Source organism: Miniopterus natalensis, chromosome 4 (assembly GCF_054644295.1).
Source record: "Miniopterus natalensis isolate mMinNat1 chromosome 4, mMinNat1.hap1, whole genome shotgun sequence".
Taxonomy (NCBI): domain Eukaryota; kingdom Metazoa; phylum Chordata; class Mammalia; order Chiroptera; family Miniopteridae; genus Miniopterus; species Miniopterus natalensis.
Window position 1 is genome coordinate 4,704,594 of NC_142084.1, and position 27,695 is coordinate 4,732,288.

At 47.7% G+C, this 27,695-nt stretch overlaps 1 protein-coding gene across 1 annotated transcript in view; it reads right to left on the minus strand.

Moving 5' to 3' along the window:
* Window positions 1-26,894, minus strand: part of LOC107527843 (N-deacetylase and N-sulfotransferase 4) — a 141,922-nt gene extending 115,028 nt beyond the window's left edge. Inside the window, exon 1 of the mRNA XM_016200707.2 lies at window positions 25,905-26,894. Within this exon, the coding sequence (XP_016056193.1) occupies window positions 25,905-26,894 (990 nt within the window). The remainder of the gene's footprint in view (window positions 1-25,904) is intronic.
* Between the last annotated feature and the right edge of the window lie 801 nt (window positions 26,895-27,695).

Here is a 27,695-nt window from a genome sequence, read left to right on the forward strand (position 1 = left end):
TTCGGGCGCTCCGTCCGTCCGTCCCCGCAGCCCTCTCTCCAAAGCCGTCTCAGCCTCCCGTCCGCCCGTCCGCCGGCCACTCCTCCAGCCCTGCCCTGCCCGCCTCCCGGAGGCGGCCTGGCCGGGAGCCTGGGCGGAGGGCCCCGGGCGAAGGTCAGGGGCCTCACCTACTGACCCCTCGCCCTCGGGTCACTGTGTGCAAAACGTGTTTTTAGACATTTTATGCCAAATATAGAATTGTGGGCACATTACTAAGCTTGTCCACAGGGCTTGTCCAAACAGTATATATCACCAGGAAAAACACTTTTTAAAAAACCCTCCATAAACATAAATTCCTTAAACAAGGACTGTACACTTACGTGAAGACCATAAATTACTTAGAAGGAAGGAGCTAGAGCAAGTGACCTATGACCTGTCCCCAGAGAAAAGAAAAGGCGGCGGGTGGCCCAGCCTAACCTTGTCCTCTGAATGTTTGGGCACGCTGACTGGGTTTGCTAGAAGGAAGCGGATTCCTGAGATTCACACCCTGGCCCAAGGTGACTAGAGGAAATAGGGCTGGCAGCTGGCTCTGAGCCTGGCCCCTGAGAAGATCCATAATTAGGAAATCCTCAGGTTAGAAACTGGGCATATTTCATAACTTAAGCCCTGCCCACTGCGCTAGGGACCCCAAAACCTCCCTGAGCCTCAATCTATTGGGCCAGAGTGGCACATCCAACAAGGGAAAAAGGGGCCTGGAGGACAGCCTTGACTTCTGACAGTACCTGTGAAAAAACACAATGTGCCCTCAAATATGAATTTAAAATTGAAGGCTATTATTGAGAGTTCCTGAGAGACTTTCAACTTCAGGGTGAATTTCAACTTATTAGTGAGCGCCCATCCCTGTAATCTGCCCTTCCTAATGGCCACAGTGAACAGAGAATTTCCCCAGGTGCCCCACTGGCCTGCTGTCACATGGGCAGCCTGCAGCATGGTCCAGTGCTCCCCTGTCCCGTGGCACATTCATCACCACAGACAACATGGGGCTTGTGTGCTGAGACGTAATTTAAAGTGACGCCTGAATGTACGTGTGTTTACCCTCAAGCTTACCAGTCGTGGATGTACTTCTGAAGACATGCTTGCCCCAGGTGTTACCTACGCGATATGGCTCACTGATGAGGACTGTGTAAATTCTATAAGAATCTCCTCTAGACGGATCTATTTTCTCAACTCTACGTCAGGTCTGTTCCTCCCTCTTAAACGTCCCTCAGGTTGGTAAGTAACACTCCTGTGGCCACTGAACTGGGCCGTGCACCTGCGGGCTGAGCAGGTGAGGCCTTTCAGCTTTGCGAAGGTCACAGTGGGCAGCTCCGTGCACCTGCTCCAGTCCACGTATGTCCCCGGAAGCCCCTCTCCGGCAGGACTTAAACTCCACCCGCTCCTTCTCTGCCCTGGGTCCTGGGTTTGCTCCCTCTGAGGGCCACGTGCCTCCTTTGCGATCAGGGAGGGAAAGGACATGCTCTCGGGTAACTTGTCCCCAGAGCTGTGGGGCAGCGGGGGTGCTGGGTTTGCGGGTGGGAGCCGCGTGTCTCAGCCCCGCGCCGTCTCTGCTCGAGAAGGAAAGGAGCAGCCTGCATGCCTGCTCCTCCCGCTCTGAGATTCCCTCCAATCGCTCGTCGGTCCTTCCAGTGTCTTAGTGACTGAGGAGTTTCAAGCACCACGGACACAGCTTTTTACTTGTTCCTTTGTAAAGCCTTCGCACACAATCTGATTTTGTAATTTCCTATCTACTGTGTCTTGGTATCTTGTTGGAAAATTAAATTTTAACATGTTAAACACCTTTTTGAGCACTTCATCTTTCCAGCAGGGCCTTTCCTAAGAGCTTCCCGTAAATCAGTCCACGACTCCTCACAATCACCCGAGGGAGAGACAGGATCGTCTGAGTCGCGTGGGCACCGTGGCGAAGGGTGAAGGCAGGCGTCCGGGGAACTCGGGGCTCGGGAAACACAATCAGCAGAAAGTCTGGATTAGATGTTGGAGGCGATGAAGAGGGTCAGCACGACTCGGGTTCTTAGCTTGAGCGTCTGGTCGGATGAACTTGCTACGACGAATAGTCTTTTTAAACAAGCGCTTCGTAGAGGGTGGGCCTGATGGGCAGCTTTGGCCGGGGGCGGCCAGGGGGCGACCTGACAGGTGGGTTGGTGTTAAAGCTGATCTAGGGAAGGGGGTGGGCACAGGCGCAGGGTTGGGGCACATCAGCTCGCTGACACGGTCTACTGACCAACCTCACGTGTAAGAAAGGGCAGAATGAAAATGACGGTGGGCTGAGCTGGAGCCAAGGAATATGAGGCACAAAAGAGGGAGAGGAGTTGAAGAAGGAGCGGCGGGAGCTGCAGGAGAGCCAGAGGCCGCTGTGCGCCGGGATCGGCGAGAGGAGCCGGCCGCAGGGGGCATCTCTGCGTGTCGGGGTCGCGTCAGTAACACAAGGACTGAGGACGGCTTAGGGGCAGGGATGTGGAGGGTCTCAGGCCTCGGGGCAAGAGCAGCTAACACAGAGCCGAGGCAGCGGCAGGGCACCGAGCGAGGCCCGAGCACCGGGCTCGCTGGGTGAGCGCCCTGCGGAAAGCACGCCTCGTCGAAGTCGGCGACCGGAGGGGGCGTTACGGAGGGCGGCTTACAGAAATGACGCGGGCAGCGGAAAAGCTACTGAGGCTAACGCAAAGCTAGGAGGTAAAAGCGCGCTCCGTCACCACTCCCAGCCTCCATGGTGACGGGCTGGACACAGGCCCGAGAGGAAAGGCTCGACGCCGAGGAGGCGCCTGACAGAGGGAGCGTCTCGGCAGGATCTCGGGCACCCCAGAGGCCCACGCGCACCTTCATCTCTCCCCCCGCGCGGTCTCTGTAGGTCACGCCGGCAGAACTCACTGGACACTGCAGGGGGCGAAGGCTCGCTCAGAAACCGCAGCACAGGCCCAGCTGGCCTGGCTCAGCGGCTGAGCGTCGGCCTGGGATCCAGGAGATCGCGGTTGGATTCCCGGTCAGGGCACAGGCCCGGGCTGCGGGCTCCATCCCCAGTTGGCAGCGAGCAGGGGGCAGCCGGTCAACGACTCTCATCATTGATGTTTCTCTCTCTCTCCCTCCTCTCTCTGAAATCAATAAAGGTATATTTATTTTTTTTAAAAAGAAACTGAAGAAGAGATAGTGACGTTGGTGCCAGATTAGATAGAATTCATCATCTTCTCTTTTTTGAGTCTGTCTCAAGAGTTAGAGCTAAAATTATGTTAGACTGTACAATTAAATGATGCAGTGATGTATCGCTTTTGAGTGGGATGTTTAATGCAATCAACTGGCACATATCACATATTCTCACAGTCACATTTGTTCTTAAGTCTCTGGCTGAAGCTCAGTCCACTGGAAGAGCATGTGGCAGGCAAGGGTTTTCACTGTTGTAGGAGTTTGACCTTTGGCCAAAAACAATCAAATTCATTAGTTGGAAGATGAATCTTTATGTCCATTTAGTCTCCAAAAAGATATGTTTTCCTCAACTGCCATAACCTTTGCCCCTATAATACTGCTAATTTTGTAAGCAAACATGTTTCGTTTGAATTTACATTTCTTTGATTACTGGTAAACGATTACATACCATTTTAAAATATTTACCATTTATGTTTATCTTTTATTTTTGTCTCGGTATTATCTTTCTAACTTTATCTGCAGGGACTTTAAGGGGCCTAATCTTGCTGACCTGTTAAGTTTATTTTGAATGTAAAAATGTTATCCGTCTTAAGTAGTTAAATGCGTTTTTATTTTTTAATAAATGTATTTCTTCTTTATATTGATGATTAAAAAAATATTCAACTTTTTAACTACAGGTCATTTGGTGCACTGTGTAGTGTGGGGGCGTCCAATCTCCCACAATGAATCCTACTTATTTACTGGCACAGCATCTACCCAGGGGGAGGGTGCCCGCCCAGCAGCAAGGATGCCAGCCCAGGGGCGACGGTGCCACTCCGTGTCTATTTCATCCTCATGAGCACAGAGAGGCTGCGGCGGCGATACCAGCATCAGGCAGTCTGCTCGGTCTCTGGGGGGCCTCTGAACACCATTTCTCAAGCATTTCCAGTTGTTTTTTTAATCTTTTAAAAATAAGAAACAAACTTCTAAAAAGCTATTTTAGGATTAATGTAAACAACAAAAAGGGAATTCTTTAAACAGCAGTTGCAAAATTACTTAAAATTTTTGACTAGCTGTGAACAGTGCCATGGAGAGGCCCCGATGGTCTGACCACAGGTCCCCTTCTCCTTCACTCAGGCAGAGAAGGTCCCCTCGCCCCACGTCACCCTGATCGCCCGGCCCAGGCCAGGCCTCCTGCTCCCTGCCAGCTTGCAGAAGGGCTCAGACAAACCTGCCATCCTCCTGGGGGAGCCAGGGGCACCCCGCCTATTGACACCACAGATCTCCTCCCACAATCGTGGTGATTCACTCTGTCCTGGTGTGGCCCAGTGTGGCGTGTGGTGTCCCCTTCCCTAGGCTGTGAGCACAGAGGACCAATCAACCCCTACCCGTCCATCTCCTGTGTCCGGTGTCCCGTCCGCCACCCCCGCATCCCGGGGTGGGATTCGGCCCCACAGGGTGAAGAGCGGGGGACTCAAACCCTAATCAAATGTACACATGATTAAAAATTATCACAGCAACTTAAATCACAGGTGAAGTGCTCACATAATGTAAATGGAAATGTGCGGGAATCAAACTTTGATTACTTTCTTCTAAAGATTTATGCCTTAAAGTGACTGGGAGAAAATACGCAGAATGCCACCTTGGTAACTGACAGCCTTACACATGCTCCTCAAATGCAGAAACGCTTCCCAACCCCACATCCTTCCCGTCTGCCTCCCTCCCGCCCCCAGTCAGGACCCGAGGCGTCTGGGGGAAAGCTCGCCTCACCTTCTCCCCCCCCCCTGCCTGCACCCCTCACACCCTCTCACACGTCCAACCCCAGCGTGGCATCTGCTCCCCAGAGGCCTCCACCGACACAATAGTCTTTGGAAGGCTGGGTTATTGTTGGTCTGAATTTTCTCTGATTTTTTCCAAAAACTGCTGTATCCAGTTGCAGAAAATAGTAAAATTGTAGTTCACTGTTTTGCCGCCTCATTTACTTGCAACTTTATCTGGTAACTATCTGATGTCATCCTGGTAAGTGACGGGCGACACCGTGACAGGACTTGCAGTTCTGTGGTAGAAACAGGACCCTGAGTGCTTCAAACAATAAAAGTGCAAAACGGAGGAGAAGCGGTTCTGCCCGGCCGCCTGTCACCTGAGGCCCACGGAAAACCAGCGCAACGGGCGGCGGGGAGGCGGGGCGCGGCTGCAGCCGCCTGCAGGCCCGCGGACCACAGGACCGGAGCTGTGGGCTCCGGGAACCGGGGACAGGGAACAGGGACGCTGCCTGGGACAGGGCGGGGGACAGCTGCAGCCGCCTGCAGGCCCGCGGACCACAGGACCCGAGCCGTGGGCTCCGGGAGCCGGGGACAGGGAACAGGGACGCTGCCTGGGACGGGGCGGGGCGGGGCGGCAGGGGGAGCAAACCAAACGTGGGCAGGTGTGAAGAGCGATGAGTAACCAGTTGTGGGAATATAATCCATAGTCAGCATTAAATGTGCAGACTGAAATACATGCCATGATATTTATATATTTTTTAATTTTAATATTTTTAATCCTCACCTGAGGACATGCTCTCACTGATTTTCGAGGAAGCGAGAGGGAGAGGGAGGGAGGGAGAGGAACACGATGTGTTGCCTCCGGCACACACCTCGACGGGGCACTGAACCCACACCCTGGGATGTGCCCTGACCAGGAATCAAACCCACAGCCCTTCGGAGCACGGCACGATGCTCCAGCAACTGAACCACACTGCCCAGGGATGAAAATTAATTTCTAAAAAAGAAAACCATAAATAGCAAAAATAAATGAGAGAGGAATATAAGTGGGTATCCAGCCAGAGGTGCCACCATTCAGTGCTACCCGGTGGGCCTGAAACAGCAGCTGTGTGCATTTGAGAAGCAGAAGCAGCCAGGAACGCGTCCTGTCAGTGACAGCAGCTATATGGCAACTCCGAGGACGCTGGGCTGGGTCACGGGCACGCACGCAGTCATCCGTGCCGCCGCTGTGCTCAGGGGGCGCCACTCAGCACTGGAGGGAGGCACAAGTGAAGCCTGTGGCCAGTCTGAGCCAGCAGCGCGAGCCTGATGCTTAAACAGGTCATTTGTTCTCTACGCAAACAACGAGCATCTTTAGGCGTGGTCTGTGGCCAGGAAGTGACGTGGCATCTCACAGGACAGGGCTCTTTGGCAAAGTAACCGGATCCAGTTTCAGGCAAGACAATGGATAAGATGAGACGAGAGGTCTATTAGGCTCCAAAATAAACCAGTCAAGTTGAAATAATCTGAGTATCAAAAATAGATCGTAACTTCTTCAATGGGATTAAATATATACATACATCTGTATATGTTTAAATTCATTAACTAATAAGGATATCGAGAACAAAAGCGAGTAACCGCCCACAGCTGGGGAATCCCAGCTGACCAACACCCGCTCCCCGCAGCTGAGCTGTGAGGGGCCCAGCGGCAGAGGAGCCTGTCCCCACAGAGGCCCCAGCCAGCTGCCCCTGCACAGCCCCTGTGAGTCAGCCGTCTCGGCCTTGATCTCTGGCAGCGGGATAGCCAGGCTTCAACCGTCTCCTGGTAAAAGAAACGGCTCTCTTTTTAAAAAAAATAAAAAAGATTTTAGAGTAAGAGGAAGGGAGAGGGAGAGAGAAACATTGATGTGAGAGCGAAACATCAATTGCCTGCCTCCTTTGAGCTCTCTGCTGGGGATCGAGCCTGCAGCACAGGCATGTGCCCTGACCAGGAATCAAACTGGCAACCTTTCGGTGCATGAGACATCGTCCAACAAACTGAGCCACACTGGCCAGGGCGAGACATCCCCCTTTAAAAGGACTCTTACTTAAATATTGAACCTGACTCTCATCTAGGCTCTAGATCCAACTCTGAGTTTACAGAGAAGGCAGGGTATGCTAAAGATAACTATTAGACAAATTATTTAACAAATGATTGTTTTTTTCTTGGACCTCATTATTATTTACTAAATATAACTTTTTTAAAACATGCAATTATTTATCAAGTGCCTCAGCCTTCCAGGAGAACTTTCCCAGCTTGCTGAGGAAATTCGAGCAGGTTAACCAAACGCTCAGTATGGAGCGGGTGTGACGCAGCTCGCTCAGGGTGATTGCTGGCTCGCCCTGCGCTGACAGCTGGCTAATGACATTCCCCGAGAAGGATTACCTCTGAATGAAAGTGTATTGCTCAAATATGAGTGTAAAGAAGAAAGATTAAATGTCTTGTTTCGAAGTTAATTTAATCACAGAGCTTTGATATCTATCTCCTTTCCTCTCCAAGAAGGTTACTGATCATTTTAACCAGAGCCTGGTGTTCCATTTATTTTTTCCTGACACATCCTGTTACGTCCTTGTGAGATGTCTGAGCTCCTGGACATAGGCCTGAATTTTCTCCACGGGCGCAGGAAACACGTGACCTTCAGATATTTGTGAGGGTGACCCGAGAAATAAAATCCAGGTGGCACCTTCTCCGGATGAGGCAACGGCTTCTGCTGAGTGGCCTGTCATTAGCCATTTATTCATTCAGTCTTCCTATATTTATCAAGAGTCCATGACGAGTCCACTTCGGGGGTGCTGGAGACAGAATGATTATGTACTAAGTTTATCTAACAAACGCTTCATAGCACTCGTGCCAGGTGGGCTGGCAGACCTGAGACTGACAGCAGAGAGGTTGCTCCAGAGGCCGTGGGAGGTTCCCTGTCCTTGAGCTCCTGGTGCTCCTAGACCACAGTAAGGACCTCAGAGTCCCAATATTATATTTGTAGGCTCTAAAACTTAACAGCAGTAGTGTACATGGTGGCAACTACGTTTCCCTCAGATACTGAAAAGACCTGGTAGCACTCGGTGGAGCTGACCTCTGCGCAGGGTGCCTCGGTAACAAGTTTGGGAAACACGCATCCATTCTTTAACCAGTGCGCACACTGCCACGCATACAAAGCAGTCCCTACCCTTAGGCTGGGCTGACCACAAAGAAACCAAAATACCCTAGCAGTTTAATTTTTAAAAAATCAGGGAATATATAAAGAGAACTATAACTGAAAAATCAGAATAGAATTCCCGTGGAGGCCCAGGCCCAGAGCACCGCTCTCGCGGGGTTCGCGCCCAGGCCCGTGGTCTAGCCGCTGGCCCCGGGACCGCCAGCCAGGCTCTCACGGGAGCAAAGCAGTGAGGCTGAGAAGGGTGGGCGCTTACAAAACAGCAAAGATGACGCCAAGTCCGCAGTGAAACAGGCTTCAGCTGCATGCACTGTGCTGAAAGAGGAAACGGACCGTCACTCGGTTTCCACTGTCCTTCGCCGTCTTTATACGAGGCACGCCGGTGAGCACGGGTGACGTGCGTGTCCCCTGGGCCACATCTTTTGCAGGAAAACTGAAGTTACAACTACTGTTTTTGTGTTGCATAAAGGCGGCGTGAGAAAGTGAGATTAACTGGAAAATAAGAGTTTACACAAGAGGGGTGAACATCTGCTGGAGTTGGGGTGAAAGAGAGAAACATGGGGCTTTCCTTTGGGAAGGACAGAGCCTGAAATTGAGGTTACGGGAAAGTGCCCAGCGCCGCGCTGCTGCCTCCGAGCGAAACCATCACGGCAGCCGCGAGGGAGGCGCGCGGCCCCCCGCGGCCTCAGGCGCGCACCTGGGTTTACAGGCGAGGCTCGGGCCCAGCGGCTCCACGCGAGATGTTTGTGCCCAACGTTCTATGAGGAAGGACCAAAGCCTGACTTTTCTGATCACTGGGGTCATTGCTTTTTTTTTAATTTCTCCCAAAGCAACCTTTTTTCAACACCTCACTTTCATGTTATATATTCTTACCAACTCCCATAGATTTCAAATGTTTCCTCCTATGAGAATGCACATGATGTTATTTCTTAAATTTTTACAGGAAAACCTACGGATAATACCTTGCGTCTCTTCTATGTCCAAGTCCGGGGATCACAGTCCTTGAATGTGTCAGTATATTTCACCACCATTAAAACTTCTCTGAAGCATCAGTTACAAATATTGCAAACTGACCTCCCAGAAGCACATGAACAGCTAAGAGACCACTTAATCAATCATAAGCCATACCTGCTACTTGGCATATACTGCTTTCAAAATGGAGCCCCCCCGTTCATAACACAACCCTGTTGGTTTTAATGGAATGGAATACTCCAGAGGCTGCCTGGAGATATTTATGGGGCTCATGGTCATGGCCAGGCTTTAGGGCCACGGTCCTTGTTTTCACATAATAGTGATGTCATTTTATGGGAAACTTTGCTTTCATCTTTAGCAAATCGAGCAGAATTATAGTCTGTAATATCCCAATCATGCCAGGTTACTGTGTCCACGAGTCTCAGCAGGTGCTCCTAGGAGGAGACACGTCCAGTCTGTGGGGGTCATGAAGGACTCACAGCCTGCGTTTGCATCTCTCTCCAAAAGGTGTTGTCAGTCACAATCTTGAAATGTTATACTACACTAAATCCTCATGGCTTTAGAAACAAGGAGGTATGTATTTCTTGATAACATAAAGTCTCCTTCAAATGGGAAAATGTTATGGGTTCATAAGGCACAGAATACTATTCTGGAAGCCAATCCCAAATTAATCAGGGGAAAGTGGTTTCTTAGAGTGATGTACTTACTGTGCTTTATTTAGATCATATGCATTTTAGTAAAATTGTTCTAAGTATTGAAATAAAAATGTAATTTCAAGTGAAAAAATTCTTACAGCCAGAATTCTTTTTAAAATTGCAAGATTTCACTGAGCTAGGCGTTCACTGGCTTCCCATATTTACTGTTTTCCCCGTGACAATATGCTAGCATTCATATTTTCTAGTTTTATTAAAGTCTTACTTGCTCTCATGATTTTTAGTTTTAAATGTATTCCCAGCAGTTCACATTTCAGAGCTTCTGCACACTGTTGACCTCAGTTCGCATGAAGCACGTGCTCCTGGAGGTTGCATGTGAGACTGGTCTCTAGCTTCCCAGACGCTGAGCACTGGCCTGAAGTTTACATGGCTGGACCCTGAACACCCTCCTGCCTCAAGGCTTTCCTGTTGTCCCTGGTTGTTCCACGAGCCAGCACTGCTGCTGGCTGTCACTCACGTGGCACTCACCCCCTTAAAGTTTGCCCAACTCCTCAAGACACACAGTGAAAGGTAGATTTATGTTTTCATCTTGGTATTTTGCCAGAACACAGTATTTCACTCATTCATTCATTCATTCATTCATTCAAATATCCGGCGAACCCCCTGGACATCCTACGCTCTGGCAGCTTCAGTCTCACCCAGTGAGCATGACTGTTAAGCATCTGCCCCGACAAAGGCACTCAAGGAAGAATGATAATTCTTTGCTGTGATTCTCTATGTAGAAAACCCACACAATAAATGCTGGTGTTAAATATAGATGCAAACCACGTTAAAGGTAAAACCAAGAATGTTTTATATCAAAATCTCATTGTATTGATTAAACAAAAGACATTGTTTATAAGGAAATGAGGAATAATGATTTATCGGGAAGGTTAAGACCTGGCAAGTTTACATTCAATGTTAGAGCCACAGGAGAACCACACAGGAGAATCCTGCAGCCACAGGGAGGCAGGATGGTGCCACGCCACACGCCTGCACACACATGCACAGAACACCCGGGGCACGGGATATCCACCCAGGGCACATAACACCCAGGGCATGGAACACCTACCCAAGGCACATAACACCCAGGGCACATAACACCCACCCAGGGTGCATAACATCTGGGGCACGGAACACCCAGGGCACGGAACACCTACCCAAGGCACATAACACCCACCCAGGGCGCATAACACCCAGGGCACGGAACACCTACCCAAGGCACATAACACCCACCCAGGGCGCATAACACCCGGGGCACGGAACACCTACCCAAGGCATATAACACCCACCCAGGGCGCATAACACCCGGGGCACGGAACACCCACCCAGGACACATAACACCCACCCAGGGCGCATAACACCCACCCAGGGCGCATAACACCCGGGGCACGGAACACCCAGGGAGGCAGACAGCAGCAGCTGAACTGAGCCCCTTTCTCTGTCATTTGCGGTACTCATGTAAGGAGGTTTTTAAAAATTAAAACCCTGGAGTCCTTAGGCTTATTCTAGTGAGCATATGTATACATACTGCTGTGTGTTATTCCAAGTATAATCTTTAAAAAGTATATGCATACTTCATAAAATAGAAACATGACCACCAATCTTTTTGATTGTATGTAGATTTAAATTGACACACTACATGACAGCTTTATGTTTACAGGTATTTTTATAACATAAAAATGATTTAAATTATCACTGTGGTTCATAACTGCTTTTTCCTTAAAGGGACCAATGATACATTAAAGTGTGAAAAACATTAATAGGAACATGACTAATAATATAACTAATGGCAAACTGCATTGGGATTACAGCGTCAGCTTAGCCACCCCCAGCTGGCCTCTGAATTCCTAGACACTGGGTAAGGCTGGCAGTGATGTCACCAGAGTTAACTGCATTTCAAAGACTCTTCATTTGTCTCCAAGGTTCTTTCCAATTTAAGTTTCTCATCCAGGGAGCAGTTCGAGGGATTTGTGGCTTCATAAAGCACCTGAAAGGCCATGTCACTGGCCGAGGGAAGTAAACAGAGCGTCCGTCCCCTCGCCTGCCTCTGATAGCACTTGCACCCCACGTTGTGACACCATAAAGCCAGGCTCCTCCCCAAGTTCTGGTCGTCTCAGGGAATAAATGGTCTCTGACGGAAGCACAGCCTATAGACCTTCAGGACCATGGATCTCACATGCATATGATTTCTTTATTTCCAAACACTAATTGCTCTTCTTTTAAGAAACGTAAATGGTAGGAGAAGCCCGTCACGCCTCTGGGTGCGGTGCTCAGACATCTCCGCTGGGAAAGCTGTTCCGCAGCGTCCCTCCTGACAGCGTGTCCCAGGGGAAAGAGCTGCGCCACTCGGGATGCTTTTCCTTTTTTTATTCTTGGTATTTTCATGCTGTTTTCCTCTCTCACATGCATACTCTCTCTCTCACACACAAACACTCAGGTATTTTTAATTACCTTTAGAAATTAAAATTTTAATCTAACTGAAATTGGTACACCCTATAGTTCAGGCAGCAGTTATTTCCCTGAGGATTCAATGTAAGTAAAAACAGATTTGTCTTAAATTTCCATGCTAGTGTGTGCTAGTGTGCGAGTGTGTGCGAGTGTGTGCTAATGTGCCAGTGTGTACTAGTGTGTGCTAATGTGTATTAATGTGCTAATGTGTACTAGTGTGTGCTAATGTGCACTACTGTATACTAGTGTGCTAGTGTGTACTAATGTGTTAATGTGCTAATGTGTGCTAATGTGTAGTAGTGTATGCTGGTTTGCTAGTGTGTGTTAGTGTGTGCTAGTGTGTGCCAGTGTGTGCCAGTGTGTACAGTCCAGCCTAATACCGTGGTCGTCCCTTCGTATTTGGTTCTTCACCGCCCCCCCCACAATTATTTATAAAGAAATGTCCTTAGAAAAGGGGACACAATACGCCATAAACATCGGGGATCGGTTCCGGCACATCTGGGCTCAGATGAGGCCGGCTGCCGCTCTCGCTGTCGCGGTGATACCACCATCAGCCAAGTGTCGTGGCCACACCAGCGGCCTGGTGGACGGCGCGCCCGCCTGGGCCCAGGCCTGAGAGAAGCACGGTGGCGGGTGGCGGGTGGCGGGTGGCGGGTGGGCACTGCCTGGCTGCGGGGAACGAGCTCCCAGACAGGAAGGGCTCTGGGACACGGGCGCGTCTAGGTCCGCGTTGCCAGGCGGAGGTCAGGTCGGCAGGTGCTCAGTAGGAAGGGGGCAGGGGGCCGGCCCACTGCGCTGGAGCCACTGGCACCAAGGGCATGTGACAGTGAATCAGCAGCAGGACGTCACCCCAGAGGCCGCCGCTGCTGCTGCGTGCAGGGAACAGCCTGGTTTCTCTGCAGACGCCCCTGGGGGGCAACCGCATTAAGGGAGGTACAGCTGTCCACAGCCTCAGCCCACGAAGCACAGACTGCGGAGCGGGGGAGGGACAGCTGGGCGGAGAGCTGTGCAAACTATTCTTCAGAAGAGGTTAGTGACAGTCCAGTGTTCTCAGAGCGGTGGGAGGAAAACTGAGGGGACAGAGGGGGGCGAGGAGAGGAAGGGGCAGCAGGAACCGTCTCAGCAGCGCCGCGGGCCCCGGGGACCTGGAGAGAACGCCAGGGAAGGGAGCTGCAGACATGGAGGCGGCTCAGGGGCTGGGCAAAAGCTGGCCTGACGGCACTGAAGTTCAACTGCTGTTGACATGCAGAGCTGCAGGACGGCCCCCTCTGAAACCGCCTGAAGTTTGCTGTTGACATGCAGAGCTGCAGGACGGCCCCCTCTGAAACCGCCAGCCTCCATTAGCATCTATCATAAAGTGCTCTGTCTACGTGGTATTTGGGGAATGTCAGGAAAGTGGGCACGAGAGTGGCCTGTGGAGACAGACCACGCAGTTCTGCTTCTGAGTCACTCTCTGACTGCATGACTTTAAATAACTCACTCGTCACTTACAGTCCCATTTTTTTTCTCATCTTTAGGTATCATTGTAACCACTTTAAAATTACCGAGATTAGGGAGAACATAAAATACCAATCACAATGTATATCCTCAAAATATATATTCAAATATAACTTTTCACATTATTAATAAACAGCAAGAAGATATTGTGGATGCTTTCCTAAAGCTTTTTCATTCATGGTTTCATTTTTGTTAATTTATAAATATGTTTCCAAACATAGACACATATCTTCTTTAAAATGTTCTGTTTTGCACCAGGTCTACTTGTTTAAAATAGAAGGCTCAGGTTGGGTGTTTCTGTGGAGCTTGTGTCGGTGGGATCCCTCCACCTCCCTTCCCGCTTCCTAGAAACACATCCTCTAAGGAGGTCAGCTAATTACAAAGATTTGTTCAAGTTAAAACATAGAGATAAAAGAATGGCAATCCGTAAATACAGAGATTAATGGGAAAATTCCAGATGAAAAGCTCACACTGAGAGGCATGCAGAGGCTTGAGTGGGAGTTAAGCTCTGCAGCCGGGCCTCCAGGATTCAGAAGACAGCTTTGCTCCCCGCTGGCTCCAAGACCATGGCAGAGTTACTTACACTCAGGGCGTCTCGGTTGCTTTTTGTGAAAGCAAATGCTAGAAGCACCTGTGATTTAGATTGTTCTGAGGATTTGAATTAAAATCTGCAGGACACTCAGAATCAAGCTTGCACAGAGTAGGTAGTAAAATAAGTATTTTTTTATTACTATTGCTCTTGTGCCTATTGTTCTGCTGTGAAAAATGTTCCTTCGGCACTTCAATCCCACTCGTTACTATGGCACCCTTCCTATTTCATTTCTCTTTCAAATTATCCAACCACAGTCAATATGCTAAAGCTATGTTTACATTATAAAATACCTGGGGAAAATTTCAAAACTTTCAAATCCAATCCCCCCCCCCCCCCCCCGCCGAAAACAGTTGCACATAGGTCTACAGTTTACATTTAGCACACAAGCTATTTACATATTTCCATTTAGTCCTATGAGGCTATATTTTTGGCTGACTTAATAAGCATACAGATTCAGCCACAATGCTTGAAAGAATGCCTTGGATACCCAGATACAGCATTGTTACTTGTGGCCATAATTTTGTGCATAGTTCCGCTGCACACACACAGCAGAGTGGGCACAGTCTAGGTGTGAGACTCTTACTTATCCAGTGCTTCACGTCTCTCATAGGGAAGCAAGTGATACGAGTGCATATGGTTGTGAGACTCTTAAGTGTGTCCAGACTATTGGTGATTAGTGAAACTAGCAAGCACATGCATATGTGTGCTCACCTGCGTGTGTCTATATGTACATATATGTGCCTTTACATACGTACATACAGGGCCCTTCTCACCTGTTTTTTCTACTTACTGGGCACAGGAAATGATACGTTTATCTTTCGTAGCCATCCAGGCACCAGAGCCATACTGCCACTTTTGATAAGTGCTTGAATAATGTTAATGATCTTAAATTGTGTTATTGCCTTAAGTGCTTATTCTTGGACTTGATTTGAATGGCAAAGCAGCTCCAGCAATACCACTGCAAAGGAAATGTAATGTATTTGACAACTTCTCAAATGAGCTAGATATGCAAGTAAGGTCCTTGATTTTTCTGTAACAGTGGGGAATTGTAACCCACCCACCATTCTCTGGACATTGTTTCTCTACATGCTGACTCTAACTAATATGTAGCCTGTAGATAAGCAGCATGTTTGTATAAGAATCCTAGGAACTAATTTCAGAAGATATAGACTCTGACCTTCAGTCACTCCAGTTCCAGGAGATTTGCTGACCTTCAGCCATAGAACCAGGATGGCATAGAACCCGGAGGGGTAAGACCAGGATGGTGCACACTGGACCATCACTCAGCCCCTGATTGGTTCGAGGTCTTTATCAGAATGGACTGTGCTTGTCTGCAGGTAGATAACTTTTCAAACCCCTCCCCTTGATTTCTTTGTTCTGCTTTCCCTCTCCCTCCTCATAAAAATCTCTGCCTGCACAGAGAGGGGAGATGGGCTCTGTGATAAGAGTCTCCCATCTCCCTCAGGTTACCAGCAGTCTAATAAACCTCTTTCCTTTTTCACCAGCATCTGTCTCACAAGTTTGGCAGCAGAACTTTGGTTTCTGTTACATTCCCAAGCCCTATTTTCCAATGTGGGACACAACTCTTTTTGTTTCCTGTTAAATTTTACTACTTTGCTCTGACATTGAAAAGTGGAAAACATCTGTAACACTCCCAACAATAAAAGTTAAAAAAAAAAATCAATAAAACATAGTTTAACTTTGCCTCTTTCCACCTGTATTTTTCTTTCTCTCCCTTTTTTGTTTATATTGAAATCGGGATGTGATCGTCTATAGCAGAGCACAAAGCTTTGACTTGATTTCTCCTGCCTTGAGATAAAGCAACAACACTTGAATGAAGCATTTTCAGAACCTGTTTAGATTTAAGATTTCTTTTAATTCCTTTTTTTCTTTCACTAGTAATGGCACAAAGAGAAATTGTACTCCACAGGAACTTTTTTTTTTAAGTAGAGCAGTAAGAAAGCCTTAGAATTAAATTATATAAACCTAGCAGGTAGCAAAATTAATTGTGCCTTTTTATTTTAAAATATGATCTCACAGAGTCAGAACAGATGAGTAGCTGACATGGTGGAAAAGTTTTTAAGTCGCACACACACACACACCACATTCTCTCTTTCTCTCTCTCAAAATTAGGTTTTTTGAGGTAAAGAACCAAGAACTTTGTTGTCTATTACCACATAGCACTGAATAGAAAATTATTAAAATCTTTCTTACTGTGAGTAGGAGTTACTGCCCAAAATATAACAACTTCATCCCAACAACCAAGATAAAACAAACCAATCAACTAACTTCTCCTGATTATAAAAGTGAGAATTGGTCATAATGAAAGAAAGTAAAGAGATCAGAAACTGACAGGAAGGGATATCAGGGAAGGTATGGATGAGTAACGTAATCTTAGGGAATAAACGAAAGCGGCATTTTGCCCCATTGCTCACAGAACCCAGCCTCATACCTACTGACCTCAGTGTCTTGTTTCCACCACACTCTCCCCTTCATTAGAGAAGGGGTTTCACAGGACACCTTTGATCACAGTCGTAAGTAATATTTCACAGTGAAAATCAGGGTACACACAGAGGTTCATGGACCAGGGACCGCCACAGAAAATCATCAAAGTTCCAGGCAATACTATTGACCTCTAAAAGCCAAAGATTTTTCCTTATGAAACTCTTCTAAAAAACTTTAGTATATCTCTTTTATTATTCGAGAACAGATATATTCCTTATCTCCCTTTGCCATTTTTCTAATCTATCACCACCTTGTGTTTCCTGAGCTCCTTTCTTAACCAGGGGCAGCTTGTGCAGTTAATCCCTTCGCCAGCCCGAGAAATCAGTCACAGGGTCCATTCTCTATGGTTTTCGCCTCATAGTAACTAAGGAAAACAAATTCTACAAAGGCACGTAGGACAAGTTGCGAGAAATGCTGAAACTTGTGGCGGCCGCTGGAACTCACTCGGTTTCATTAGGCCGGCCCTTCAAAGCTGCAGAACAGTGACTACTCCACTCGGGGGTCTCCTCGGGTGCCCCACCGAACCTCCAAACCCTGCTGCTTCAAGTGCTGTCTCTTCTGTTCCCTCAGGTGCCTCCCAAAGCTTCCCACATAAAATTTCCTTATTGCTGACACCCTATGTAGTGAGAAGTGACAGATGCCACATGGTCACAAATGGTGCCTGTCTGGGTACATGAGTCATTCAAATGGATTCATTTCCAGCCAGAGTCAGCCTCGACCGCGGACCTTCCTGCCCCCTTCTGCAGAAACTGCTGGTCTTTGTCCTTAGGGTGAGCAATTCTCAGCAGGGACTTCCTCATGTCTCAGTTTAGTAAAACTATATGAGAGACAGAGATTTACTTGTGTTTGTTGTAAGTGACTATAACTTCTTTTCAACTGTGAAAATACAAAATGAATTTTATTTTGAGAGGTCTGCATAAAAGCCTTAATTGCAACCAAATACATTATTCCCAACAGTCTGAGACATTCAAAAGCAAATTTAAATTTAAAACAGCTATGCATAGAGGAGCTAAAATTTCACTTTCAACATTCAAATAGGATAGGAACTTAATATTCGAAACACAGTTTATAGTATAAAATGTTATGTCTTGAGTGTGGGGAGTAACAGGGAACGAATTGTGATGGTCCATCTAAGTGAGTATTAAGTTTTGTTTGGGGGATGGCATGCACTTGTGAATTTACATAGGAAGAAGTAAAACTTTTTCTAGCACAGTATCTCCTCGGAACAGTTCCCCACACACGCTGTTACTTTCTCTTCCGTTGTAGGTCCAATGGAGCATTTATAAGAGTGAAGGTTCCTTACAGTCATTAAACAACTTAGGCAAACCATGACATATAGAGTCAGCACATTTTATCAGTTAAATTATTATTTTAAAGCCCTTATTGAATACATTGAAATAGGATTTTGGAGTATTGCTCTATTAGTAAGAATATGTAAAATACTGCAAAGGTTTTAACGATTCTCCTTGTATATGAAACGACGCACTCGGGAATGTGATGGTGAGAGTGAAAACGCCTATGAAACTTCTCCATATTCGTCTCATGTATGACATGTGCATCACCTGTCGTGGCTTATTCTGGAATATTCGATTTAATATAAAATGATGAATTTAAAATGAGCACCAGAAAACCATTTACTTATTGAGTTCAATTCCCTTTGTAAACATGATTGAAAAGTAAACTGAAAAAGTAAATGGAAAAGAATGTACAAAATAATTGTACATTATTACTATAATATAGATGAATAGATAGATAAATAAATAGGTTTCTAAAAGAAAAGTTAGGTTATTCAAGGACAGAAAGAAATATGTGCTCAGACAACAGCCGTGTCGTGTCCAGACGTCCTGACAGAGCAAAGGTTTACTTCTCTAGCTTGCATGCACCGGGTGCTCTGTTCATCGCAACCTACCCCTAAAAAGAAAAGTAGGTGGAGCAGGTACATGGTACAAATCTCATAAAGCATTTGAATATCAAGTATCTTTTACAAAATATTTGTAAGTTATTTGTAAGCAAATAAAAACACTTATATTATATTTCACCTGTAATACATTCTGGCTTCGAATCAAAAGAAAGGATGCCTGACAGATTAGGCCTGGTCCTTCCAATTACACCTCAGAAATTTCAGGAGAGCTTGGCTTTGCATCGCTAACACTTATATTTTTATGCAAATTCAGTATTTTTGAATGCATTTTCTATAAATTTTATTTATTCCATTGTTTTGGATTATAATTTTTTAATAATTATTAGCATAATATTTAACTATCTTAATACGTTTTAAGTTCAGCAAATGGTTACTAAAAGTGTTTGGTTACAGCCACTGTGGAAAACAGTATGGAAATTCTTGAAAAACTACAATAGAACTACCCTCTGATGCAGCAATCCCACATCTGAGTATAAACCCAAAGGAATTGTAATCAGGATCTCTGAGAGATACCTGCACCCCCACGTTTGCTGCAGCATTAGTCACGACAGACAAGATATGGAAACAACCTAAATATCCATCAGTGAATGGAAGGATACAGAAAATGTGCTGTATGCACACAATGAGATATTACTCAGCCTGGAAGAAGGACATCCTGCCCTTTGCAACAACATGGTGGGCTGAAGGGTATCACGCTAAGTGAAATGAGCCAGACACAGAAACACAAACACTGTATGTTCTCACTTACACGTGGAATCAAAATAGTCAAACTCATAGAAACAGTAGAATGGTGGCTGCCAGGCGCTGCGGGGAGGGGGTGGGGATGGAGAGGTGAAGGTCAAAGGGTACAAAGTTTCAGTTGCACAGGATACATCCGTTCTGAGGATCCCCGAGACAGCAGAGCTGACAATACGGTGTTGTAAAAAAAAGAATAAAAAAATAAAATTTGCTAAGAGGGTAGATGTTAAGTGTTCTTACCATCACAACCATAACACTAGTACTAGTACTAATACTAATGCTATACCATACTACTAATACTAATACTAATACTAACACGGTGAAGGAAGTGGGAGGAAACTTTGGCAGGTGATGGGCATGTTTAGGTCCTTTTGGTGGTGAAGGCTTCACAGGTATATACATATTCCCAAACTCATCCAGTTTATACATTAAATATGTACAGCTTTTTACATGTCAGTCCCACCTTAATAAAGTGGTTATAAAATTTAAATATCATCAATGCCTTGTACGGTTCCCAGTGGGTACTGGAATTATGGGGGGAATGACTTTGTAAATTACATAATTGTCTAATCACTACTCAGCACACCTGAAACTAATATAAAATATGTCTGAATGTCAAAAACAAATGGACAAACAAATAAATAAAATAAAATTATTGATGCCTAGATATTTTCAAATGTTAAATAACTAGCTGAAAGTTTTAATGATGGAATACGGGCTTCGGAAACTGTTTTATTTTTGTGCTTAACTTCCAAAGAGGCAGAGCACTTTTCCCTTGAGAAGCGTGCGCTATGACTTGATGCCCCACAACCTCATGTCATGCATCTGCAAGCACACTGAGTGGATTGCCAGGTTGTACTAGACGTGCCTCCCACAGCTTGATTGTGAGCAACTAGGAGAAACTCCTCTGTTCTGTACAGTATGTAGTATCTTTCTGATGAGCAAAGATGTTTCCTGGAGGCTTATTTTCCAATACAAGGGAGCAAAACAACAAATGATGGCAACTTTCAGATTCTATCGTGCGAACCTGTATTAGGTAGACGGCAGGTACATTAGGACCGTCGACCTCAGTTTAAACAAAATCAGCTTAAATTACTGCACTTCATAATACGTAAGATGCTACCAATGAAGAGACACACCCAAGTGTGCGAGATGCTAAAACGGGAAACTGGGAATCTTGGCTTGGAATCAATGAGACGTGGTGATTGCATTACTGACAAAAATCCAAGGAGTCTTTTTTCTTCAACTCCCCATTATCAAGCAAATTAGCTATTTTTTGTGAAGTGTCAAGGCACTTTTCTTAGTGTGAGTCGTGGGCTAGATCATTTAATCTTCCTGGCAGCCTGGTGACTCTGCACTATTATTAGCTCTCAGCCTACAAATGAGGAGTGTGACACTCTCGATGAGCAACTCGACAGGATTACAGTCCATGGCTGGTCAGCAGGATTCAGTCCCCTCCTCAGAACTAATGTTTTCAAGTATTTTCCCCAAAGATAATGGATTTTGTCCCACCCAAATCCAGTTCCTTCAGTAAAACATATGCTCATGTACAGAAAACAAACAACTTGTATTCAACAGACCTGGTCTGTGTGAAGCGGAGCTTTGAGTTTGAGACAGGATCTCCTCTCCTCATTCAGCTTCTGTGCTGGGAAAAGAACTGTTTCTCCGCTTTGCGAAGAAAAAGATGAATCACCCCAGTAAGAGGAGTTTAGCTTCCATCGCTGCTTTTCAAAACTCAGTGGCCAGCCTAACTTGTATCTTTCAGCAGAACAGTTGGTCTTGTGCTGTTCGGTGTCATCACGTGTCTGGGGGCACTTAGTGTGGTTTCCTCTGCTGCAGACTTGGCGAGGAGCCTTCCCGAGCTGGAGAACCATCGCCACTCGTTGATTTGAAAACGTCGAAGCTACAATTCTCTGATTATGAATCTCTATTATCCTCTTCTGCAGATTTGATGAGATTCACTAGTAAAAACTAAGACTGTCAGACTCCATTAAAAAACAGCGTCGACATCATGGAGTTACTTCTGTTACCAGAGACCCAACGAAGTCCACAGGACACAGACAGGTTGGCCTGCTAACATGCAATAGGGTTTAGGGGGAAGTGAATTCATCAGGGACTCTCTATTCTTAAATTAAAATATAATTTGTCTATAAAAAGTTATAAAATTATTCTGAGTAGAAGATTCAGTTGGTGGCAGGTCTTTTTAAAAATATGTTTTAAAAACCAGTAAATAATTGGTGGATGCCCAGAAAACAGATTTCCATGACAGCAGGCCTCTAAAACCCTTGTTTCTAACAAAAAAATAGACATGTTCTCAATGAACACTCACCAGGAAAATAAACACACAGAAACAGAATGAACTTCTCTCGGTGGAACGTAATTTCCGGGCACAGCAACTAAGCACAGGGTTTGGCTTCCTTCTTCTCTGGCACTTGTATCCCCTGTACATTGCTGCAAACTCGGGGACTGTTCACGCCACAGGGCCACGCGAGCGGGAGGCCGTGCTGAGCCCGTTGAGGGGGCGTCAGGAACGGGGGAGGATCCAAGCCCCGAGCCGCTCGCACGGCCGCGCCCTGTGGCAGGGGCACTGCCAGGCCTCCTGGCGTTGCCCTCTCAGAGGGGCCGGTGCTCACCAGGCTCCGCGCTTCCTTCCCCACGGCCAAGGAGAGGCTGTCGGTTGGCTACTGTCTTGGGACACGAGACCGCTGCCCCGTGGGGACCTAACTTGTCATGGCCTTGGATTTATTACAGGATATCCCAAATGGTGCATCGACCCGCCTCCTTCTTTCACTCCCGCTAGCGATCACCACTAAGATCACAAGGTTTAAGCTCAATGATTTCTAAGCCTAGCTGCCACCTCTGACGGTGTCGGAAAATCTAGATTTACTATTTCAAGTGCCTATGTCTGGCTGTCCCATGTTAACTCCTTAGACCCTAAACCAAGCTCCTCGCCTTCTCAGCACCTCTTCCTCTGCCCAATTCTGTGTGTCAATGGGCACTTCCAGGCTGAAGCAACTGTGCCCCGCACTGCACCTTCTTCTGTCAAGTCCACTTTTGCTCGGGCTCCCAATTGCCCCCTCCATCTGGCTGTCACGGGGCTAAGCTGCGTCACTCTAACAGCCCAGGCTCGGGCCCTCCATTTCCCAGCCTATCGCACCCAGGGCTCTCAGATGCTAAGAACTGGCTGATTTAGGTGGTGCTACAGATGGACAACCCAAGAATTGGAAAGGTTACTAAACACGTCCACGGTGGAGTAGTAAGTGCTGGCGCTGAGACTGCCACCTGGACCCGAGCCACTGTTTCCTGGAAGGAAGTTTAGACATTCCAGACAGGTAGTCGGGGCTGGTTCTCTGCTCTGTCACGTATCAGTTCGATGGCCACCTTTACATTGTTAAGCTTCATTTTATTTATTCAGAAAATGTACAAATATTTTCTCTTATTGTTGTGAATATTGACTGACATGCTGCCTGTTCATAATTAGGGCTTTGCTTAGTGTGTATTAATATGCTAAACAAATACTATTTTAAAAACATATGACAATTATTATGCCTATCTCGTAATAGGTTTTTTAACAGGTCTTCTCAAAAACATCTCCCTGGTTCAAACAATGTGTTTTCCTCCAGTCCCAGCTCTGATCAATTCCACTTCTGCCCGGCTCTCCCACTCTGCCCTCCATCCTGGCCGCCACCGAGCTAAGGTCCGTCCATCTAATGGGCCAATTTAAGTCAATTTCTGCCTTAACCCTTCAGTGAAGGGATGGTATCTTTCTGTCAACAGCACTCACTATTACGGACACAACCAACGTCTTCAGCATTTCGTCCCACTACCATTTCTTTTCTTTTTTTTTTTATCATCCAAACAACACAGGTAACTCAGTATTCGCCAAACGCCCTGATAGTTCCAGCCAGATCTCAGCGTGGCCTGACCTCTGGGCTGGCCTGACCCTCCGGCCAAGAGCATACGGCCCTGTCCTGATTTACTGGTGTCCTGTCGAGCCAGCCCGAGGGCTCCAACCCTGCCTCCTCCTGGGCTCTCTCCGACTCCTGGAGGAAGAAACACTATCACGCTCTCTGTCCCCATTACCCACAGTGGCTTCGTCACACCATAGGTGGCATTCTGCCCTGAAATGTGGAAACTGACTGTCCCGCCCGTCCTGCCGAGAACCCACACTGCGCACGGCTGAGTGACTCCTGAAGAGGGTGCACGGGCCCGCAGGTGAGGGAGGCTTCGGGCACTGAACTAAATTATATTAATATATAAACTGTATATGTTTTCAGTTAAATGCCCAACTTAGAAGGGATATTACTGGGGTTCTCCGCCTCTACTGGTGGAAGAACAAGGAGTATCCGGAACTTTCTACCCACAATTTCAGATTCTGTTCTACACAAGTCAGAATAGAAGTCAATGCCAAGACAGAGACTAGCACTGTTCTGTCTGAAAAGCAGTATTTCCTATTGGCCTGGAGGTGACCCCAGGTCCCAGACCCAGTCAGTCAAGGTGCCGATGCTCCTGGAGCACTAGTTCTGAGGACCAGAAACACCAACGGGTGCAAAAGAGTGTTTGCTTCAGGGTGTGTGTTGGGTATGCAAGTAATATCCATAGGAACACAGACACACAGTCACACACACTTACCTACCCACACTCACATACTCACGCACACACACACACTCATGCACACAGTCACACACTCTCACGGACATGAACACACACTCACGTGCACTCACATTATCACAGTCACACAAGCGCACACACTCGCACACTCACACACTCACACACATGTGCACTCAGTCACGCACACACAGTCACACACTCACACACAGCCTCTCCGATTCTCTCTGCCTGTGCCAGGGCCCAGACCTCGTTAGATGGCAGCATCCTGTTCCCTGTCCGGGGTCAGTGCTGACCTCTGACTGCTGTGTGACCTGCTGCCTGAGTGAGGGAACAGCTGCAGTGAGCGGCAGGCTGGCTCGCGGGATGGGACTCTGCAGCTCCTACAGGTTGCTGGGCTGAGGTGGGTCGGGGCCCAGGTTTCAGGAATCACTCAGGGGACCTGGTGAGGCGCACGACCTCTTCTTTTTTTCTTTTTTTTTAAGTATATCTTTATTGATTTCAGTGAGAGGAAAGGAGAGGGAGAGGCAGATAGAAACACCAATGATGAGAGAGTCATTGATAGAGCCCGCAACCCGGGCATGTGCCCTGACCGGGAATCGAACCCCGATCGCCTGGATCCTAGGTTGACGCTTAACTGCTGAGTCACGCCCGGCCGGGCCACAACCTCTTCTTAACTTTATGATTTTGAGATGAAAATAAAACTAAAGTTTGAATTAATTAAAATGAATAGCAAATCCAGACAGGCCCCCGGGAGTCACTGAGCCCTCACAGCAGTGCCAGAGGTGCAACGCCTGGGTCCGGCCAGGCAAGGCTTCATTCAGGCCCACCAAGACCTAGGCCACTGGCTCATGCGACTTGAAGGTTTTTAAAAAGTGAACGGATTTCACTGGTTTTAATCATGTTGTATCATGGTGGCGATATAAGTCTCAGGATGGGGAAAAGCTATTCCTGAATTAGTGGAGAGGTGTCACTGTCAAAGGATAAAAGGCCTACTAGCAGGAAAAGGCGAGGTGATCTTAACACTCCTTAGCTCCTCATAATTTCAGGTTGTGTCCTATTATTTGTATTTATATCTTTGCTAAAAGTATTGGCCCACAGAATGAACTTAGTTACGTATAGGACAGAGAGGAACAGGTGAGAATGCTGAACCCAGGCGAAAAGGGAATTATCCTCGAACTCCCCGCCGGGCCAGTGCGACCACCACGGCTTCTGCTCTGTCAGCGGCAATCACAGGTGAGCCTGGACACAGGCAGTGGATCCTGACCGAGGTGTGCTCCCAGCCACGCTGCGAAGCGACCGCAGCGTGACCCACGCCTAACCGTGGAGGAAGCTTCGGAGGTCCCGGCCAGTACGCACACCCTGCGAAGCTGCACTTACAGCGCACGAACACTTCCCGTCGGCAGACACTGAGCTTCCCTGAGGCTCTAGAAGGGTCTCTGCTATTTCTCCATCTTGTACTTAAACCACCGTCAGGCCCGACAGAGCAGGGGCCGTGTCGGGTAGCGTCCTGGGATGCATCAGTCTCACCCACACAAGCATCAGCACTGCCAGAGAGGGGGCCCCGCTGGGGCTCTCGCAGGTTCTCACGGGGCGGCCCGCTGAGACCAGGCGGGGGGGAAGCCCCAAGAGCCGCAGGACGCTTTAGCTCCACCCCCTCAGAAGCATGGGGGGGGGTGAGGAGTAGTGAAGCCTTAGTTCAGGATTGTTTTAAATGGCTATTTTATTGCAAGCCTACAGCATCTGAACACTGTGAGTAAGGAGGAACCTAAAATAATCAAATTATACTTTATCAATACACCGTTAGTGAAGTAAAAAGAATGCTATTTTTAAGTGCTCTTACCTTCACATCTTTGACATTCATCCGTGTTCCCTCCTTCCCCACGAAGATGTCGTCAATGTCCACGAGGATGTACCTGTCCAAGGACAAGGTCAGCCGCTTCCCCGACAAGAAGGAAACGGCATCTACGAAGATGAGCTTGTGTAGCCAGAAGTTCAAGTTGTTGCCAAACAGAACTCGCTGGATGCCGTCGTGCAGGCCCAGGTCCTGGACCACCGTGGCGTAGAGCGGTTTGCTGGGCAGGGGGGGCGCGCCCGTCCCCAAGCCCGGCCCCGCCTGCAGCGTGGTCAGGAGCACGGGCTGGTAGGTGGAGTGGTTGGACTGGAAGGCGGTCCAGTCGTCGCCGGGCAGCGGGCCCTGCTGCACCCTGGGCGCCTTGGTGATGCGCAGCAGCGGGGCCTGCGGGTTCACGAGGCAGTCCTTCAGCGCCAGGTTGTTCAGGAGGCTCAGCGGGAAGCCCTTCAGCTGCGTCCGGGGCGAGCTGTTCTCCGTGGCTTTATGAAAACCGATCATGCTGACACTGTATTCCACACAGTATTTTTCTAGGAGCTCTCGGTTCCACGAGTCCATGCCAACATACTTGAGGATGTTTTCATAGATGACCAGGACGTATTTCCCTCTGCCACTGTCTGTGAGGGGCGGGAGGTCGCCCTTGCCTGGTGCAATGACCATGTGGTAGGGGAATCGGCTGGACTCCAGGATCGCGACGATGTCCTGGCCGAGCTGGGAGTACTGACTCTCCACGAAAAGGAGGACCGTGGGCTCGGTGTGCGAGGTGTCGATGGGCCTGGCTGTTTTCAGCTCCAGGGAGCGGTAGGGGAGCGCTCGGACATCAGCACATTCTGCTTTTGCGGTGGTTTCCACGAGCGCCATCTCCTGCTTGTCGCCCGAGTAGAGGAAGTAGGCGGAAATGACAATGCTCGCCACGCAGAAGGCAGCTAGGAGCACCACCAGGGTCCGGAAACTCCTGCGAAGCTTCAGTATAAGATTCATGTTGAGGATCCTGCCTTGGAAGCTCGTCCCAGTCTCTTCCCCTAAAGTGCCATAGCGGGTACCATGGGAGATGGTGTGAATGCCGCTCCCTGCGAGTTCATGTAACCATTGCAGACCATGTAGGGTGCTAGGAGGGCTCACAGCAGGTCAGGCTGGCAGGCGGGGGGCCCGGGGCAGAGCTGGAGGAGGCGGAATATGTCCAACGCCGAAAGCTGCAGCCCAGTCCTTCAGACATCTGGAAAAGGGAGAAGTCAGTGACTAAGACTATCAGAAATAGAAACATGTGTGTGTACATACACGTCAAAGATCACTGCAGTGAATACTCATCACCGGGTGTTTACAGTCTAGATTTTACTACTTAGAATATAGGAGATTTTTTTCATGTTTTCAAGGATGTAGAATCTAATTTGGTTTTTGTATACATTTTTGTCTTGTATTATAACCACTGCTACACTTCTCCTAGCTCAGGTATCTGATTTAAAAATCCACTTAAGCAAACACAGGACCATCCCCACCTGGCCTCACCCTCAAGGCCCCACAGGAGCAGAAGTGTACTCAACCCACCTTCTGGGGGGATTGTTTGGTATTTTAAAAATAAATTCAGCCAGGAATGTGGAAAGAAAGGACGTGCATAACAAGCTGACACTCTGTAACATCGTCATCTATTCTACACCAGAAATGTGGCTTTTATGTTTGAATATACACAGGATAAGATGTCAGTTTTGCATATTAGAGCAGCTCATTATAATATACAACAGGGAAATAGAAAGGGAAAAGCATATGGGATTAGAATCTGTCAAC